Source organism: Montipora foliosa, chromosome 2 (assembly GCF_036669935.1).
Source record: "Montipora foliosa isolate CH-2021 chromosome 2, ASM3666993v2, whole genome shotgun sequence".
NCBI lineage: Eukaryota > Metazoa > Cnidaria > Anthozoa > Scleractinia > Acroporidae > Montipora > Montipora foliosa.
Window position 1 is genome coordinate 9,190,996 of NC_090870.1, and position 17,500 is coordinate 9,208,495.

Here is a 17,500-nt window from a genome sequence, read left to right on the forward strand (position 1 = left end):
GAGCATTTTTTGGTGCATGAAAACAAAGGTGTCCCAACAACGTTTGACCAGGATTGTAGCTATGAATTACTTTTACAGTTTGATCTTAATGGTATCTTGGTTCGGAGAGAGAATGTAAGGTTAGCCGACAGCACAGCAATACCGTGGATATTAAGGTAACTGCGACAATCTATTTATCAAAAAGAAAAATATACATTTCTTTATCATTGAATGCCCGCTGTGAGAAACTGAAACTTTTTTATTTTTATTTTTTTGCCTTCTTTTTTTTTTCTTCTTGGTTTCAAGGCTTAAAGTGCAGTTGAACTCCATCCTTTCACTCGTTTCACTCCGGCAAATTTTCTAAACTGAAATTTGTCATTTTTCCACTGAGTAAATCTTGTTTAAAATATGCATCTTGTCGCTTGTCGGGTGGGTAAGCAACTAAGCAGTGATTGATTGACTGATTGACTGATTGATTAACGAACTGACTGATTCATCGGTCGATCAATTGATAGATGCTTGCCCGTGAACCAAGACGTAAAATAGGCTGCATTTCTATTTGTGTAAACTAGGCTTATGTTTTCGCGCTCGTTTCATGACAGCGAACATCTTGCTTTAGGAGATTTAAGGCTGCTTTTCGCTAAAACCACAACCGTAAGCACCCACAACATACGCGGGAAGCATTAACTCGTCGTCAATTCGTGACTTATCCTACTAATGATTATGACGCATCTGAGTTTGCGTTTGCTTCTTCTTGAGTCGCTCTTGAATGCCAGCCCTGAGCAATTGAAAGAAACTAGAGACTAGAACTATTTCTTACCTCGGTCAACTCAGGACGAGAAACGTCAACAAGGAACCCGTCAGACCATCCATGTGACGTTATTCCGGCGCCATTCGTAGCCTCTATTGTAACGTAATATCGTTTTCCGTGAGTTAGGGTAAGATTGTCCTTCCTTACTGTGGTTGCTATGCCGACATCTGCGAAATTCATCAAGTCCGTAAAGTCCGGAGACGTTCCTATGCCCCAGCGATATTTGACCACACCACTTTCTCCATCACCGAACGGTGCCCACGCTGCCTCCACCACACTTGTTGATGACTGGTATTGAATATCAGACTGAAGGGAAGAACCATCGTGGATGAGACCGGGACTGGGTGGTGTTACGTCGACAATAATGCCGTCAGATGAGGATGTGCTACTGAAGCCATCGCCATTTGTACATGTAATCTTGCTGATATACTTAGCGCCGGGTACAAGACTGAGATTCTGGCGAGACAGGTTACCACTAATTCCCACCGATTGTGTTAACACAACAGTGCCATTTCCAAAAGCTGAACTGTTATCCGATGCAGTCTGTTCAATGAGTGACCACCAGCATCTGGAGATTCCAGACTCCTCATCTTTGAAACCCTTCCACGAAATTTCTAAGGAGTCCATGGAATCTGTAAAGTCAATATCATGCTCAACTCCATCGATTACCATTCCAAGGGAAGGAGGTGTAATATCAAACATCAACTTCTTCGAAGACATCACGGAGGTCAGACCAGCTCCATTTTGAACAAATACTGTAACATAATACGCTTCACCCAAATGAGGAACAAAGGGCCCTATGGTCCCAGAGGTCAAGGCTCCTGCTGTTGTGGAACGACTCACGCAAGTTCGGGGCGTGGTTGCTAAGCAGTATTCGCTGCTCCTTATGTTACTTTCATAGTCCTTCACACCGTCCCGAGAAAAACGAATTTCGATGCTTCGTGTTGTTTGGTCTGTAACCACGTGACTTGTTACGATCTCTGTTGTAATCGGCGAACTGGGGTCAACTATAAATCCATTGGAGCTTGCCGTACTGTTTAAGCCACTAGCCGTGAATGCTTTTAAACTGGAGTAATACTTCTGACCGGCAACCAGAATGTCTAGACCAGGTGCGTTGGGTGCAAGGTCTTTTTCAATACTTGTTCTCAACCCCACACTTGTAAAACCCAATATGTCGTCTTTGCCACGTTCTGTACCTATTGCCCACTGGTAATCAATCACTGGTTCGCTGGCACCGTCCAAGAAAGGATCCCAATTGGCACTGGCCACTCTAGTGTTAGTTGTGTAGTTGAAATCAGCACCATCTATTGAGCCATCTCGAACGGTCGCGGGAATGGGCCAGATGGATTTTACACGAAAGCCATTGGATCGAGCCGTACTTCTCAGTGATGCTTTGTTCCAACACGTCAACACATTATGATAAGTCAAGTTCCCGAGAAACCCCTTGTCTTTGTAAGTTTGCGCGAGAGAAAACACTCTTCTTTGTCCGTATGGCGAATTATTGCTGACATCAATTTGAAGCAGCCTACTTCCATCGCTGCTTTCTATTTTCCATGTACATGATTGAATTCCACTTTCATCATCCTCTGTGCCAAACCAGGATATGGAAATATTCCAGTTCTCAAGCACAATGTTGTAATCCACTCCGGTCACATGGTTACCATCAATGACATCACCAATGCGTGGAGGACTAATGTCCATTAGAATTCCATTCGAGCTACGCGTAACAGTAAGGCCTGCTCCATTTGTGGCTTGCACTGTCACAAATACTCGTTCTCCTGGGTTAATGTTACATTCTGGACAGCTAAACGATTTATTAGCTCCAATTCTCGTGGTTGTTTTTATCTGGCAACCTCGAGGTTTGGTTCCGAGACAGTATTTGCTTTCCAGGATTCCGCTTTCTGGGTCCGTGATGTCCTCCCAGTGTGCTGCAAGATCCATGGTCGGCGAAAAATAATCGATGTCTTGAGCAGTGGCCCCATCACGAACGGAATCTTTGGGAGCTTGTGGTGGCGTGGTGTCTATTACGAGTCCAGGCGATGATAAATTTGACTTTAACCCAACAAGGTTGGTCGCGACGACTGTGATGTAGTAAGTATTACCGTGCGAAAGACTGAGGCCGCTCTTGATTACCTGTGTTGCAAGATGTACGTCTTTAAAGCTTACAACATCGTGCTGATAGGGTCGAGTCCCGATAGCGAATTGGTAGTTCAGCAGCCTGCTCTCCAGTTCGATAAATGGAGGCCAGGTGGCTACAATGAAAGCCGTGTCTGATTGATATTGTGACGTGTTATTGCGTGATACACCCACTATGATAGGACCACTGGGGACAGGTGGCGTGTTATCTACCTCGAAAACAGAAGACGACGAGGACGCCAGTCCAACGTTGTTAAAGCAATCGACACTAACATTATAGCTTTGACCTTGAAGAAGGGGAGCACTTTGTGGCAAGGAGATATTACCCGAGGACGTGTTTTTAGACTTGGTGAAAAGAACGCTGCCAGATTGATCTACGACCGAGATGTTGCATGTGCTGATATGGCTCTCGCGGTCTCTAAATCCACTCCAAGAAATTACACGGTCATCATCAGTTATAAAATATTTTTCTCCAATTTTTCTTGGTATTGATTGGCCTGCGTAGACTTTTCCTGGATGCGGTGGAGTGCTGTCAAAAACGAGAGCATCAGAGCATGATTGTGAGACAAGTCCAGCTCTGTTTCGAGATATGACAGTGACGTAATACTTTACTCCTGATATAAACACTAGTTCTGACATTGTTGTGTTGGCGTAGTTCCGCCGGCCGATGTTAACGAGTGGTTGGATTTGGGTACCACATTTGCTTATGCCAATGGCCCACTTGTAGTACCAGACTTCACTTTCTGGTTCAGAGAATTTGTTCCAATAAACCGAGATATAGGAAGCCGAAGCGGAGTAAAAAACCAACTCTTTGTCATTGTATCGCCATCCATCTTGTGAACCAAGGCCTGGGTAGATTGTGCTTGGTATAGGCGGTGTTCCATCCGCTATGACACCGTCCGAAACAAGTTCTTTGACAGATCCTGCCTGATTGGTCACCCTGAGGTGCACGTAGTACTTAGTTCCACTTGACAAATTGAGAACAGTGTTACTTTTCACATGTGTCGATAGACCAACATCAGAAAAGTCTTGAATACTGGTTTTGTCATTTCCACTGGAACCTATGCTCCATTCGAACTTCTCAATACCACTCTCCAGATCCCAAACTCCTTCCCAGTTAGCGGCCGTAGATGAAAGAGAGGATTGGTATCTCAGATCTGGTTCAATGATCCCGTCATGCACTATACCATGGCTCGGGGGACTGAAGTCAATGAGCACTCCATCGGAGCTCAAGCACTTCCGTAGAAGGGCATTGTTTACGGCACAAACTGTCACGTAATATACGTCATCGGACAGCAAAAGGCCTTTTACAGTAACACATGTGTTTAGCCCCACGCTACTAAAAGGAACAACGTCCATAACTTCCCCTCGACTTCTGCTTATTCCATATTCGAAGTGGTGAATTCCAGACTCTGGATCTTTGAAACCCTCCCATTGTGCCGACATTGCTGTGATGTTATCTTGATAATCAATATCCGAACCCGTGATACCGTCTCGCACTTCAGCTCTTTGCGTGCTTGGAGGAGTCACGTCAGCAACGAAACCATCCGATGACATTTCGGAACTAAACAAGCCGGCTTTGTTTTCAGCTTTGATTTTAATGCAATAGCGCTGACCGTTCACCAAAGTAATGTTTTCCAGGGTAAATGAGGTAGCAGTTGGAGAAAGCAATTTCACAAACCCATTTCCAGTGACATGGTAGTTTCCGGGTAGGCAGCTTCCAACAGCAAAGTAGTATTGTTTGACAGCTGTATTTGGCTCGGGAAATATTGACCACGAACCGTAGACTTGTCTCAGATCAGCCTGGTAGTCGATGTCTACCTGCGTTGTTGGTCCGTCGAAGACTTTTCCAGAGGATGGAGGGGTTGCGTCAGGTATTACAAAGACTGAATACGCGTCTTTATACAATTTGGCACCGTTGATGGCTCTTATTATGACGTAATAACCTTTGCCTTGTGATAATGCAAGGTTTTGGAATGTCGCCGATGTGGGAAGATTGGGTCCTGGAACAACTGTAAAGCTGGAGGTTGACGGTGGCTTTTCTGATGGTATAATGGCCCACTCGTATCGCTGAAGTCCGCTGTGAGCATCTGAGAATCCAGCCCACTGCACGGTAACTGTGGATACACTTGGTATATACACGCAGGGTGTTCCATTTATGTTGTCTTCAACTCCTGTCACTACAACTTTTCCCGTAAATACGGGGTGAGTCGTATCCACGGTAACACCATCCGATGTGACGTCAGTGCTAAGACCAACCATATCAATGGCTCTCACAGTCACAAAATACTTAGTGCTGTTCATCAACGCCAACCCATCATGTGTTACGTTTGTTGCATTCCCAGCGGACGTCCAGGAAACGATAATACTTCCGCTGATGTCAGTAACTTTGTACCTGTACTCCATGATCCCACTTCCTGTGCTGCCATCCGTGAAACCATTCCAGTTTGCCGCTATGAAGGTGTCCTCTGACTGATAATCTACATCACTGGAGTGTCCATCGTTTATGCTACCTGCCTGTGGTGAATCTTGGTCTATTAACAAGCAGTTCGATGTAATTTTAGTATTAAGTCCAGCCTCGTTATAGCCTTTGACGACCGCGCAATAGCTTTGTCCAGACACAAGATTAAGGTTTGTTGCTGTAGGGAATCGGTTGAGAGCTGTGGTTTTGTATGTTGTAATAAGTCCGGCCCCTTGACGCTGTACCGCCCAATCATAGCGTGCAATGTGAGAATGAGGATCGATGAATCGGTCCCAATTTGCACTAAACGTTGCCGTCCACTTTGCGTATTTCATATCCACTCCAGTTTGATTTCCATCGTATGCTTTCCCTGCCACAGGGGCCGAGGTATCAAATATGAACCCGTCGCTGGTGAGGTCCGAATGCAGTCCCACTTTTGTAAACGCTCTTACAACGAATTGCACCTTTGAACCGTCTGATATGCTGTTGAAAGTCGCCGCGGCGCTAGTGCTGAGATTCACGTTCGTGAAAGACATAAGCTCGATACTGTGATTGCTTTGGAAGGAAGTTACAAGTACCTTCCACATATAATTTCTGACACCGTGTCTTGTTTGTATTCCTCCCCAGTTTACCTGCAACAACTTGGAGGCTTGGTAACTTTGATCAGCTCCAGGCCCATCGTGGATCCATCCGCCTTGTGGCTTTGATTTGTCGATGATGATCACACCACTACAAACTAGCTGAGCAATGTTGTTTCGCATGTCGACCGCTTGGATAGACACTTTGTAATTGTTGTTATCTTGAAGAGCTATCCCTGTCAAGTCAACAGTAAGTACGGATTTTGAAATTACGTCCAACTCCGGCTACTGGTCAATAGCAGAAGATCATGAAGGGGAGGTGAGCTTCTATCTCCATACTTGCGGTAGGAGTCAACTGTTTCCCGAGTATATTTATTTATAGAACGCCTACCTTCCTTAGCGTAGGCGATCCACTGTTGTAAAAGCTAATCAAAACAGAGCTGTCACAGCGTCAAGGAAATTAATATGATACTTTTCTCAGGAAAAACCTGTTCCTAAAAATAAATTTACTCGGGGAAGTGTTAACTTATTTTTTAGTGGAGATAGAGGGTCCCATTGATGAGCTCGTGTCAACAGAGCTTGGAAAGGGAGAAGCAAAAGTTTTCAAATGTCTTTCTTGAGTTTTCGTTCATAAATAAGAGCGCCTTATTCGAGTTTCGTTAAGACGTTAGGTTCATGGTGCAGATTTTAAAATCCTAAAGGGCTCTGGTGATTGGTACAGGAGACAATGGGCCCAAAAAATACAACAGAAACAACTGAATGTAATTCTAAACATAAAAGAGCTACATCCTCTACTTGTACTGGTCCAATGAAATTAGACGTCGTAAGGAGCTTTGTGGTATCGCGATCTTTAAACTTTTATTTTTATCAAAGCAGGGCTTCCTTCGCCTTGAAAAACGGCAAACACATGAAACTTCAGCATTAATTTGATTATCGTTGTCTTGGCATATATTCACTAAACTTGGCTCACTTTTATGCGATTCCACAACAAAATGATTGGTTATTCTTTTAAACTACGCTGGTGAAAGCTGGGCTTCTTTCAGCCAGTTTAAATTCACATTCACCGGTAATTAAAATTTCTGTCTTAAAGAGTAATCATCAACTAATGATACCAAGTAGTCTTGGGCGTTTAAATTGGGTTCACCCAAGTTGAAATCTCCAAGGGGTTCAGAGAAAACCCTACTCTGTAAAAAATTCAAAGCACATGTACCTGTCAGAGTTTGCTGTGTATTTGAGTTAGGAAAGGCTCCTTTTACGACCGATGCGGTGCTGCAAGCAGAGGACGATGACAACAGGAACCATTGAAAAGTCAGCTGACCACAAGACGCGGAAAAGCCCACGAGACGAAGGTAAAGTTTATTCGTGAGGTACTGATAGCTAATGACTGATAGAAAAGACTGATCCGTGAATTGAACGCTGCCAGTTGTGATGTTGATACTATCTTGTTCTGCACCAGGGCATGTTCCAAGCTTTCCGTCACACCTAGAAAAGATGTCATAGTGCTTAGCGGGCTAGGTCTCGTTCATAAGACCAACAAGCTTTTTTCGTGGGGATGAAACCAATCTCATTCGCCACGATCGAACTTCACAGTCACTGTGTTTTACATGCTGCTTATTAACTGTTCTTATGTCACATGCATGTAGTGCCCCGGCGGCTAGCTATGCAGCTAATTCCCAGCTACTGTATTAACTGAGGTTCAAATGTTCTGTTTCCTTATAAGTTACGAGCTAAAAAAAGTATATCACAAAGCATAACTGGTATAACATCACTATCTTCAAAAAGTGACTTTTCTTTCCTTATAGGTAGATGATTCTGTTCTTAACATAAATCTCAAAAGTTGAAATCAAAGGGCCAAATGCGTCATACGATTTTTCGGAGTGGATCAATTAAAGAGGAATTTCCCGCAATGCAATGTTTAACATACTGTGCAAGATGGTAAAATCTGTTGATTGTAATTGTAAAACATTGTAACCCTAGATGAGATCAACGCGAATGGCTTTGCAAAAGATCCTGTACGTGATACGGTCCCTCCTCCTACCTTTCTGGTCGATCACAGATGTCAATTGCCGGGCGACAAATGGTTCCACTTGCCCTCATGATTTTCCTACAAGTTCCATCACCAACACATTCTGAAGTCCTGATACAACTTGTGGATGGAAACGACGGCTGGCACGAGTAGGCCTGACCTTGACACCTGAAAAAACACGAAATAGTTCTTCAATTGGAATATTATGCACCATCGTCGTACCATAACAAAGTTTACAAAAACCAGGGACGGTAATACCCGTTGGTCTTCATTTGTCTTCTACATCTTGATCAGTTTGTACTACACGCATGCGTGTAACGAGCAAGGCTTTGTCAGCGTTATCTGTAAGTCTTAATCAATATTATGTGTATTGTGTTTGTAGCCGATTTTTGCATGAATTTTTCTACTTTCCGTTGAGTTTTCATACAAAATCTCTAGTCTTTCCAAGTCCGGAAATTATGGGTGCGGTTACACACACCATGGTAAATTATCCCGTGGTGCCTCACATTTGGGTTTTAGCAAGAGAAAATGAGGGGACAGAGAGGGAGGCTCCCGGTCCAGCCCTTGGAAAATGTTATGTCCACAAAAGTTATTTTTAGAGGAGCAGAAGTCTTCCGAGACGTCCGCATGCAGGCTAACCTCAGTCCGATGTTTGAAAGAAAATAAATATTCATCAGCCTTCCACGTGCGCCGTCATTTTCTCTTTTCAATAAGAACCTGAGAGCGAGGTAAGACTGCATGCAGACGTCTCGGAAGACAGACGTCCGCTAGAACAAACACTTCCGCTCGTCTAAAAATAACTTTCGTGGACATAACATATCCCGGCCAACGCCCTGAGCCTCCCTCTCTGTCCCCTCATTTTCTCTTGGTTTTAGTATACCGTGTTAACCAGCGGTCACACGTTACGAAGATTACCGAGGTAAAAAGAAATCTCACGCAATTCATTGTTGGGAAATTTAATCACAACTTCATCAGCATCGTGATTGGCCCTTGTACCTCGGGCGTTAAAATTAAACACTCTTCCATCTTACCACGTTAAATGTAATGGACGCTTCGTCTGATCTTTTTGACATATCCATGGAAATTCACCACGGGAAATTTACCTTCGGAAATGTCGGTCACAAGCACTAAATGCAGGTTCCTGTGGTTAATTAGAGGGTCATTTACCGCGGTAAAAGTGCCCCGTGTAACCGCACCTTAATTATGTTTGATATCAGTGTATTCTAGTGAAATTGGCGAAGAATAATCTTGGGAAGCTTCAGAGGAGAGTTTCGAATTCGTTTCAGCCAGCGAGGAATTATTCCCATACGCTGATATGACGAAAGTGTCTCGCCGCCGATTGCCACTGAACAAGAAGCGGCCAAGAAGCTGCTGAATATTTTTAAAAAGTGGCCCAAGAGGAAGAGGAGATTCTTTGCAGTAGATTCTCTGGGAAAGTAGAAATGGAAGAATGGTTTGTAATGCTCTTGGTTCTACTTGTGTACCTTGCTGACACAAAACGTTTTGAATGGAAAATAACATGCAAATTTACATGACCATGTTTTACTTCCATAGATTCCTCCGAGCTGTGGCCTATACACGCAATTTATTCGTCTTGTGTGGGAATATGTTAGAGCATCCAAATGTTCTCCCCTTTTCGTAAAACCTTTCAAACTGCCGGCGAGGACTATCAAGGCTATGAGGAAGAGGACTTGAACATCATAAAAGACAGGGCCTGATCGATTATGGGAAAATCAATTGATCAACCGACGGCATTCGATTACGATTAGTTAATTGGCATCGATTGGCATATGCCAATTGATGACCAATCGATAATCACACAAAAGTAGTGGCGCACTTGATAGATTGTCATCGATTGGCGTTCCTATTGGTAATCGATGAAAATCGATGTTATTTAATTGATCGATTCTCATCGATTACCGACGACAATCGATAATCACAAAAACTTGAGCGATCAATTGTCCACTGATTATCAATATCAATCGATTGCCATCGATTGTCATCGAGTATCAATTCCATCGATTGTTCAGGCCCTGTAAAAGACTATATGACATTTTTATCCTCTTGGAAAAATTAATCAATGAAATTAGTAATAGGCAGTTTTGGTTTCTTAGAACTAGGCCAAATTTCTGGTTGGTGTGAATCTTCAAACAACTACAGATATTCAAGTAGAGCATAGACTCTGTGTATTTGCTGATGGCAGCATTCACAATTGTGACCAAAAGATAGTCTTGTCTGGCATTTAAGAACCACTAATTTGTCAACTAGTAAACTGAAAGTGTTTTATTGGGGATGTTTTATACACTATTTTATGAAATAAGTATGCTTGTCATGTAAAGAGACTAAATGCACCAAAGACAAGAGACCACTTGCACAAATTTAAAGTATCATAAATTTATGGGAAACATTTTTCATTCATAAAGAATTGGGTGTCTTCTGGAGGGTATGTTAGGGCATATGCTACCATGATACAGTACAGCAATCTGTAAAATATACGAAAATTATTGACTCATATTCCCCCCAAGTCAAACTGTTCAATAATCACCTTACCCTAAGTTCATTTCCTGGTAAAACAAAGATGAAAAGATGTATCTTCTAGAATAATAATACCATGGCCATTATATCATTACCTTGCTGTTGGTCACAGCTGAAGTCTAAAAGAGGTATATAATCTAAAATAAAATCAGCATTACAGTGTTTGGAGTACTTGTCAAAGGACTGAAAATATAAACGGCAATCTATCAAATTATCCTATTCAAAGGTATACAAAGACGTCATAGTCTCAATATTCAGTTTCAAGCTAACAAGATGATTCTCATCCAGCACAACTACAGCCGTGTTGTTATTGTCCGTCGTCGTTCTGGCCCGTACGAAGGGAAGAAACACGTTCGTTTACCTTCGAATGCGTTTCCTGATCTTGGGTCGGTCGGTCGGATTGAAAAAAAAAAACCTAAAAAAAAATCATAAGCATTCTCGAAATCGGAGGCCTGGTACCCCAGCATCATCGCTGTGGAGCAAGGAAAACAACAAGACGTGAACCCAAATCAATATGGCGGAAAAGTTGGTGGATGTTGTTGCAAAATTAGACAGCGTGGGAAAAAGGATCAACCACCGAAACTCCTATGCGACATAAAAAATGGCTTAAAAACGTCGTTACCTGTTTGTTTGTACCAAGCATTTGGGTCGGTCGGACGACGCTAAACGGAGAAAAAAAAGGGGATGGCCTTGAGACCTGAACCAAACATCACAAAAAAGCGCGGATTATCCGAATGTGGGTCCTGAAGGAACAAATTTGTGTGTCAAAAACACTCACTTCTGAATTCCACCTTTCAAAAGAACACTCGGCTTCGGGAAAAAAAAATTAACATCACGGGCTCACACATACCCTTTTCCACGATCGCACAAAGGGTACCACCTTCCCTTGTCCTTTTCCTCCAAATAGTCGGAACAGCGCGAGGAAGAATTGTCTGCTTAGATCCTCCAAAATGAAAGACCCTCTCAAAGCAGTCTTCTGTAAAATGTACCGAACAAACGACAAAAATACCTCGCGGTGGAAAATTTGCTCGGTTCTTACGAACGAATCGAGCCACCGATCCCGCAAGGCTCCGCTGTGATGGCTGCGATACAATGAATCCCAGCCTTAATATTTCAGCTATTGCTGCAGAATTGCAATGAATAGCGACTTGCCGGCATTTTTTTAGTTCGACACAGCAGATTACGGTGTATGAAACCGACCAAATAGTTGCATAAAAGGAATGTCAACCTGTAATTTCTATTATGAAAATTAGCCATGTGAAGAGTTCGCGTTAAGTCTCTGACGTCACTAGCTGTGATTCGCAACCAGGCCTCCAGGAACAAGAATTTGGTTTTATCAACGGAGTTGATAATGTAAATTGGCCACCGTACAGAGATTCTAAAAGCTGACGTTTCGAGCGTTAGCCCTTCGTCAGAGCGAATCGAGGGATTATGGGTTACGTGTAGTTTTTATAGTAGAGTAGGAGCTACGCTATTGGTGGTAACATGGCAACGTGAAAAATAGGAATATATTAGTTAAATGAAAAGCGTTCGTTAATACCGTGAGGATTAAGGGTGCCGATTTGAAAGATAAATTTTTGGTCCAGATTCTTGCGGCTTTCCGTCGTACCTAGATGTAGGGAAAGGCCGCAGATAGCCATGTGTTTTTTGGAGTGGTTAGGCAGATTAAAATGGCGAGCGACTGGCTTGGATGCATCCTTGTCATTCTTCTCAACATCGCGAAGGTGTTCGCGGAATCGGTCACCTAGTCGTCTACCTGTCTCACCAATGTATAATTTATTGCATAACGTGCAGGTTATGCAATAAATGACATTTGCGGAGGTACATGTGAAACGATCGGTGATCTTAACAGATCGCTTAGGTCCCGATATCTTGCTAGTGTTAACAATGAAAAGACAAGTTTTGCATCGTGAGCGCGCGCATTTGAAAGTGCCGGATTGCTCGTTAGTTTTGAGCGCGCTTCTAACTAAAAAGTTGCCTACGTTTTTGTCGCGTTTGAATGAAATAAGTGGAGGTTGCGAAAAGATTCTACCAGTCTCGGGATCATTTTGGAGTAATTTAAAATTACTAAGAATGATGCTTTTGACTGCGTGATTATGAGGATGGAAAGTGAGGGTGAATGGAATTCTGTCATTCTTATCTTTTTGTGACGTTTGTAGTGATGACTGTCGATCAAATTGTTGGGCGCGATGATGGCCCGCTTTGACCACAGAGACAGGATAGCCACGTTTTTCGAAGAACTGGCACATCTCCTCTGATTTGCTGGAGAAATCGGAGTCATCACTACATAGACGTCGAAGTCTAAGAAATTGAGAATAAGGGATGGAGTTCTTGACATGTGATGGATGTGACGATGAATACAACAAATAACTGTGTGAATCAGTAGGTTTGTAGTGCACACTAGTACATAGCACGTTGCCTCTAATAGAAACGTTGATATCTAGAAAAGCCAATGAAGTTTCCGAAATTTCCCAGGTATATTTAAGAGCCGGATGAAAAGAGTTGACGGAGGTTATAAATTGATCGAGTTCTTCTCTGGTGGATGAAATAGCGCCGATGCAGTCGTCGATGTAACGGCCGTAGAGTTCAGGTTTGGGGCCGTTGTACTGACTAAAAAATTGGTGTTCAACATATCCTACAAAAAGATTGGCATAGCTAGGTCCCATTCTTGTGCCCATCGCTACACCATTAATTTGTTTGTAATAGTTGCCGGCGAATGAAAAACAATTAAGCGTTATAACTAGTTCGGCAAGGCGGAGGAGCGTTTCCGAGCTAGGTTCTTTGACAGTGCGTTGATCGAAAAAGTGTTTAAGTGCTTGAAGACCTTCGCTATTAGGAATGACTGTGTATAGAGATGTAATGTCCATGGTGAAAATAAGTTTGTCTTGGCCGGAGAAATTGAAATCGCGGAAAACTTGTAGTGCGTGTGTACTGTCTTTAATGTATGATGGCAAAGATTTGACGATAGGCGTCATAATCCTGTCTAAGTAGCTAGAAATGAGTTCGGTGGGGAACTACAGGCAGAAACGATAGGGCGACCTGGGTTGTTGGGTTTGTGAATTTTAGGCAAGAAGTAAATGCACGAAGTTCTAGGGGTGTTGATGATGAGATTAGTGGCAGTGTCCGGTAATTCTTGATTAACTATAAGATTTTGAATGGTGTCTTTGACAAGTTTTTGATTGTTGGAAGTGAGATCTTTAGGGATTTTGGCATAAAACGAGGTATCCGAAAGTAACGGCGACCTAAACGGTAAAAAATAACGTACTTCCAGTCTTCGTAAAGGATTGTTTTTTTACAAGGTGGGTAAGAAAGACATTCTACATGAAAATGTAAAAATATGAAATAAACAAGTTTTAATCTCAGGCGCACTTTAAGTTATCATACAACATTATCAATTAGCCTTAGTAAAAGTCCTAAAGGAGACGGTCAGTTTCTATTTTAATGTTAAAACAAGGTTTCACGTTATCACGGAAAAGCGATTCACCAAAGCGCCATTACCTCGTTTCTTGATTAGAAAGTTTAATTTTACCCCTTCTCTCGCGTGAATCTCAAGGATATTCAATTCCCTGTCTTAAGGCAGGTTGCATTTAATTTTCCACCGATCTCTAACAGTTGCCACTGGGTCATTGATAGTGGCGCTTAGTTCATACCTTCCTGAATTGCATGTGTCCTGTTTAGTACATCTGTTTTGATCGTCACAAGGTACCGCTGGGCGATTTGTCCAGGCACCGTTGGCACGAGCTGTTGCGTCATACAGGTCACACCACTCACACTGATTTGAAGGGTTTACCGTCTGATGTCTGTAATCTTGGCCTTGAATGAATCATATTTGTCAGTGATAGATTTAATGTTTATGTTTCATGTTTAATGTTTTTGTTTTTTATGGTACGATTGTTATTCATTGAACTATCCTATAGTCAAGACCGTGCAACTAAAGTCAATCTCACTCGAGTACTTGGTAATTCGAACACCCCTTTCTTACCGCAATGAAAGGTCATCCTGTCAAAAGAAGATTTTTGAATATCTTTTGTGGTTGAGCAGTATCGGCTTAGATAGTGGAAGCTGTTAGTAAATCGTGTGTCAATTCGTATAATCTTTTGGATGAAGGACCAACCACCACTGATAATGATAAAGGTCGGCTTTTTAGTCTTAACTCGATAGAATCAAATTTCCGTGTTTGAAATTTTTACCATTGCAGCAACCCAGCCTCTTCAGAGACTTAACCTTAACCTTATGTCTCGGGTTTGGTTTCCGAACTACACGGCTGGTGTGTTATATTTCTTTCATAAGAGCTGTTAGGTGTTGTTATTCCCTCTCAATGAAATGTACTTTCCCGCACGGTCACCCGAATCGTTCCAATGCTTGCCGACTATTTACACCACTCTGTCCTGTCATTTTTACCTGATTTGCTCGAAGTTATCGTCTTTTCAGCCTTTGTTTGGCAGTAATGGTGCAGCTTTAGGCGACTACTGTATTCACTCGATTAAACGCAGCGGGGTTTGTTAAAATTTTGAACGTCTCCAATCCGCGTTCATTCGAGGGCGGCGTTTATTTCAAAATCATCTTTCTTAAATAACGGAAAACAATTACGATATATCGTTGGTAAAAATTATTTCAAACAGAAACATGTTTAAAGTTGCAGAGAAAGCTCGGCCTGTTTTTACCAGCAAAATCCTTCGCCTTAACAACCCAACTGCACATTGTGAAAATTCTGAAGAAAGAGCTGCAAAGTATGACCATTTTTAACTTAAAAACATCTCCATACAGGAAAAGAAATATCCAAGGTTAAGATTACCGGGTTATAAACAGTACTTTTTTTCCTTGCAATCCTTGAATAAACGCCGCGTTCTTCTGATTGGGTGCGGCATTTATTGGTTCGTTTCCTTCCATCTGCGGCGTTTAATCGACTAAATACAGTATTCATTGGTTGGAAAATAGTTTGATGGTTTTTTCACATAATGGAGTTTTTTGCTGGTTTTACACTTTTACACTTAATAATCGCCGCTAGAATTTCGCATGAAAGTTGTTGTACTACAGAATAGGATTGCTCTTGGCAGACATACCTCCTATCTTGCACGTGCATACATTTGTAAACCCAAATCCTGTCTTAAGACTGCAACCATTGCCATTACAATACTGACAACGCGAGTTACACGTGAAAGGTGTGGCCGAGCAATGCCCACTTTGACACGTGTCATCACGTGTGCACAGATCACCGTCATTACATGCCACGCCCTCACGATTTGACCACGTGCTCGTGCTTCTACTTGGGTCACACCACTGACAGGCAGAAAGAAAGAGAAAGGAAAGGTAAGTTTCGTCATTTCTAGGACTTTTATCTCGAAGTAGTGTGGTCTTTTCTTAGCCTCCGCGGTAAACATTATTGTGGACACTTAACTCATTGCTATCATCTTGTACTCTATCAGAAGCCCACTGGGCCCCCCCAGTCTACTCCTCTCTCTTACTTGAAGATACGGGCAAAAACATCAAACTTACTAGTTTCCACGGAATACAACTGCATTGCAGCCTCATTTCGTCGCTGACAGCCTTTACTTCTCCGACTTAAGGAGGCTCAAAAAGGTTTCAACACTTAGAAGACTGACACTCTCTTTAGATTGAATGACGCTACAACACTGTATCACGTAACAGCAATGTTATGGTACCATATGAAGCACCGATTATTTCCAAACAAGATGTGATCATCATTGTGATGTAATAAGTTACCTTGGCAACGGAAAAGCCCGGCAAAAACACCCTTATGTTGGATTTAGTTGCTCATATCTCAAAACGAACTCGGTGACCCACCTTTTTTATCGCTGAAAAGTAATTAGAAGGCCACGATAAAACTTTGGCAAAGTTAAAAAATAATCTGTCTAGCGGATTCAGAGTTCAGCAATAATTCGTGTTTCATTTGGTACCACACTATTTAGCGTCACGTGCAAGTGTTGACAGTGGTTTGAGCCACCTTAAACATTTTCAGCAGTTTCGTCTTTGCATAAAACCAAATAATCTATTTTCAGAACATCGTTATTTTAGCTCCTAACATTTCGCAGTGAGTCGCTATCGGTTGGTGAATTAATTAGTTCTGTGATGTTATCCTTCCGTAATGATTTTTACGTCTTTTAAGTCAACAAATGCAAAATTAACAATTCTGCGAATTCGGCAGACGGTTATAAGAAGACCTTAACTGGGAAAACATTGGTTCGTAAAACCCATTAACGTCGTGCGCGCGACACATTTGAGCAACTGTCAACGATGTTAGATACTGTTGATAAGCCTTATCGTTCCATTACCTGACAAGGATTTCCTGGCTTGAGGTGATTTTTGGCGTAACAAGTCCTGTGACCACCAGTCATGATCACACAATAACCCGCTTTTAGAGGACAACCGCTACCATCGTGTGCTTCACAAGAAAGGCAATTGTAGGGCGTACCAACACACGTCCCGCCCGAGCAACGATCATTTTTGGTATTTAAGTTGTTGTCACTGCATGGCAAATTATTGTTATTGGTCCACTGATTGTTGTTGTTAGTGTCACATTGCTAAAATGTGAAGTAAAAAAAAAAGGTTTTAGAAGTTGGTCAGCGACTTTTTAATGCTAGGTGGTCGTCGTCATCATCATTATCATCATATTTTTTAATTTATCTTATGTTACCTGACACGGGTATCCCGGCCGTAAATCACCGTGACTAAAGCACTTTTTAACTCCGCCTTCCACAATAGCACAAAATCCCGCCTTTACGCGGCACGCGTCGTTGTAACATTCTTCGCACGAAAGACACGTGAATGGCGTTCCAGCACACGACCCACTCGAACACCTGTCGTTTCTGGTGCAAGCCGCACCGTCGTTGCAGGACAAAGCGTCATTGTTCGTCCAGGCCATCTTGTTGGTGCTCTGGCAATTCTGTTCATAAGGAAAATTATCGGGCAATCACTTTTCATGCGAAAAAAAAAAGAACTTTCAAGCAAGAATA

At 42.4% G+C, this 17,500-nt stretch overlaps 1 protein-coding gene and 1 long non-coding RNA gene across 3 annotated transcripts in view; one reads left to right on the top strand and one right to left on the bottom strand.

The window, feature by feature from the left end:
- The window catches only part of LOC137992340 (uncharacterized), a 33,762-nt gene that overhangs the window by 3,877 nt on the left and 12,385 nt on the right, over positions 1 to 17,500 (bottom strand). For both annotated transcript variants that reach the window (XM_068837625.1, XM_068837626.1), the window contains exons 3-9: positions 17,182 to 17,430; positions 16,820 to 17,068; positions 15,590 to 15,806; positions 14,177 to 14,339; positions 8,004 to 8,159; positions 7,176 to 7,447; positions 800 to 6,201 (exon numbers count right to left, since the gene is read on the bottom strand). In XM_068837625.1, coding sequence (XP_068693726.1) covers positions 800 to 6,201; positions 7,176 to 7,447; positions 8,004 to 8,159; positions 14,177 to 14,339; positions 15,590 to 15,806; positions 16,820 to 17,068; positions 17,182 to 17,430 — 6,708 coding nt within the window. The remainder of the gene's footprint in view (positions 1 to 799; positions 6,202 to 7,175; positions 7,448 to 8,003; positions 8,160 to 14,176; positions 14,340 to 15,589; positions 15,807 to 16,819; positions 17,069 to 17,181; positions 17,431 to 17,500) is intronic.
- On the top strand, positions 7,176 to 13,011 carry LOC137992347 (uncharacterized). The gene is made up of 3 exons (XR_011121676.1): positions 7,176 to 7,314; positions 7,943 to 8,335; positions 9,546 to 13,011. It is a non-coding gene; the product is annotated as an uncharacterized lncRNA (long non-coding RNA).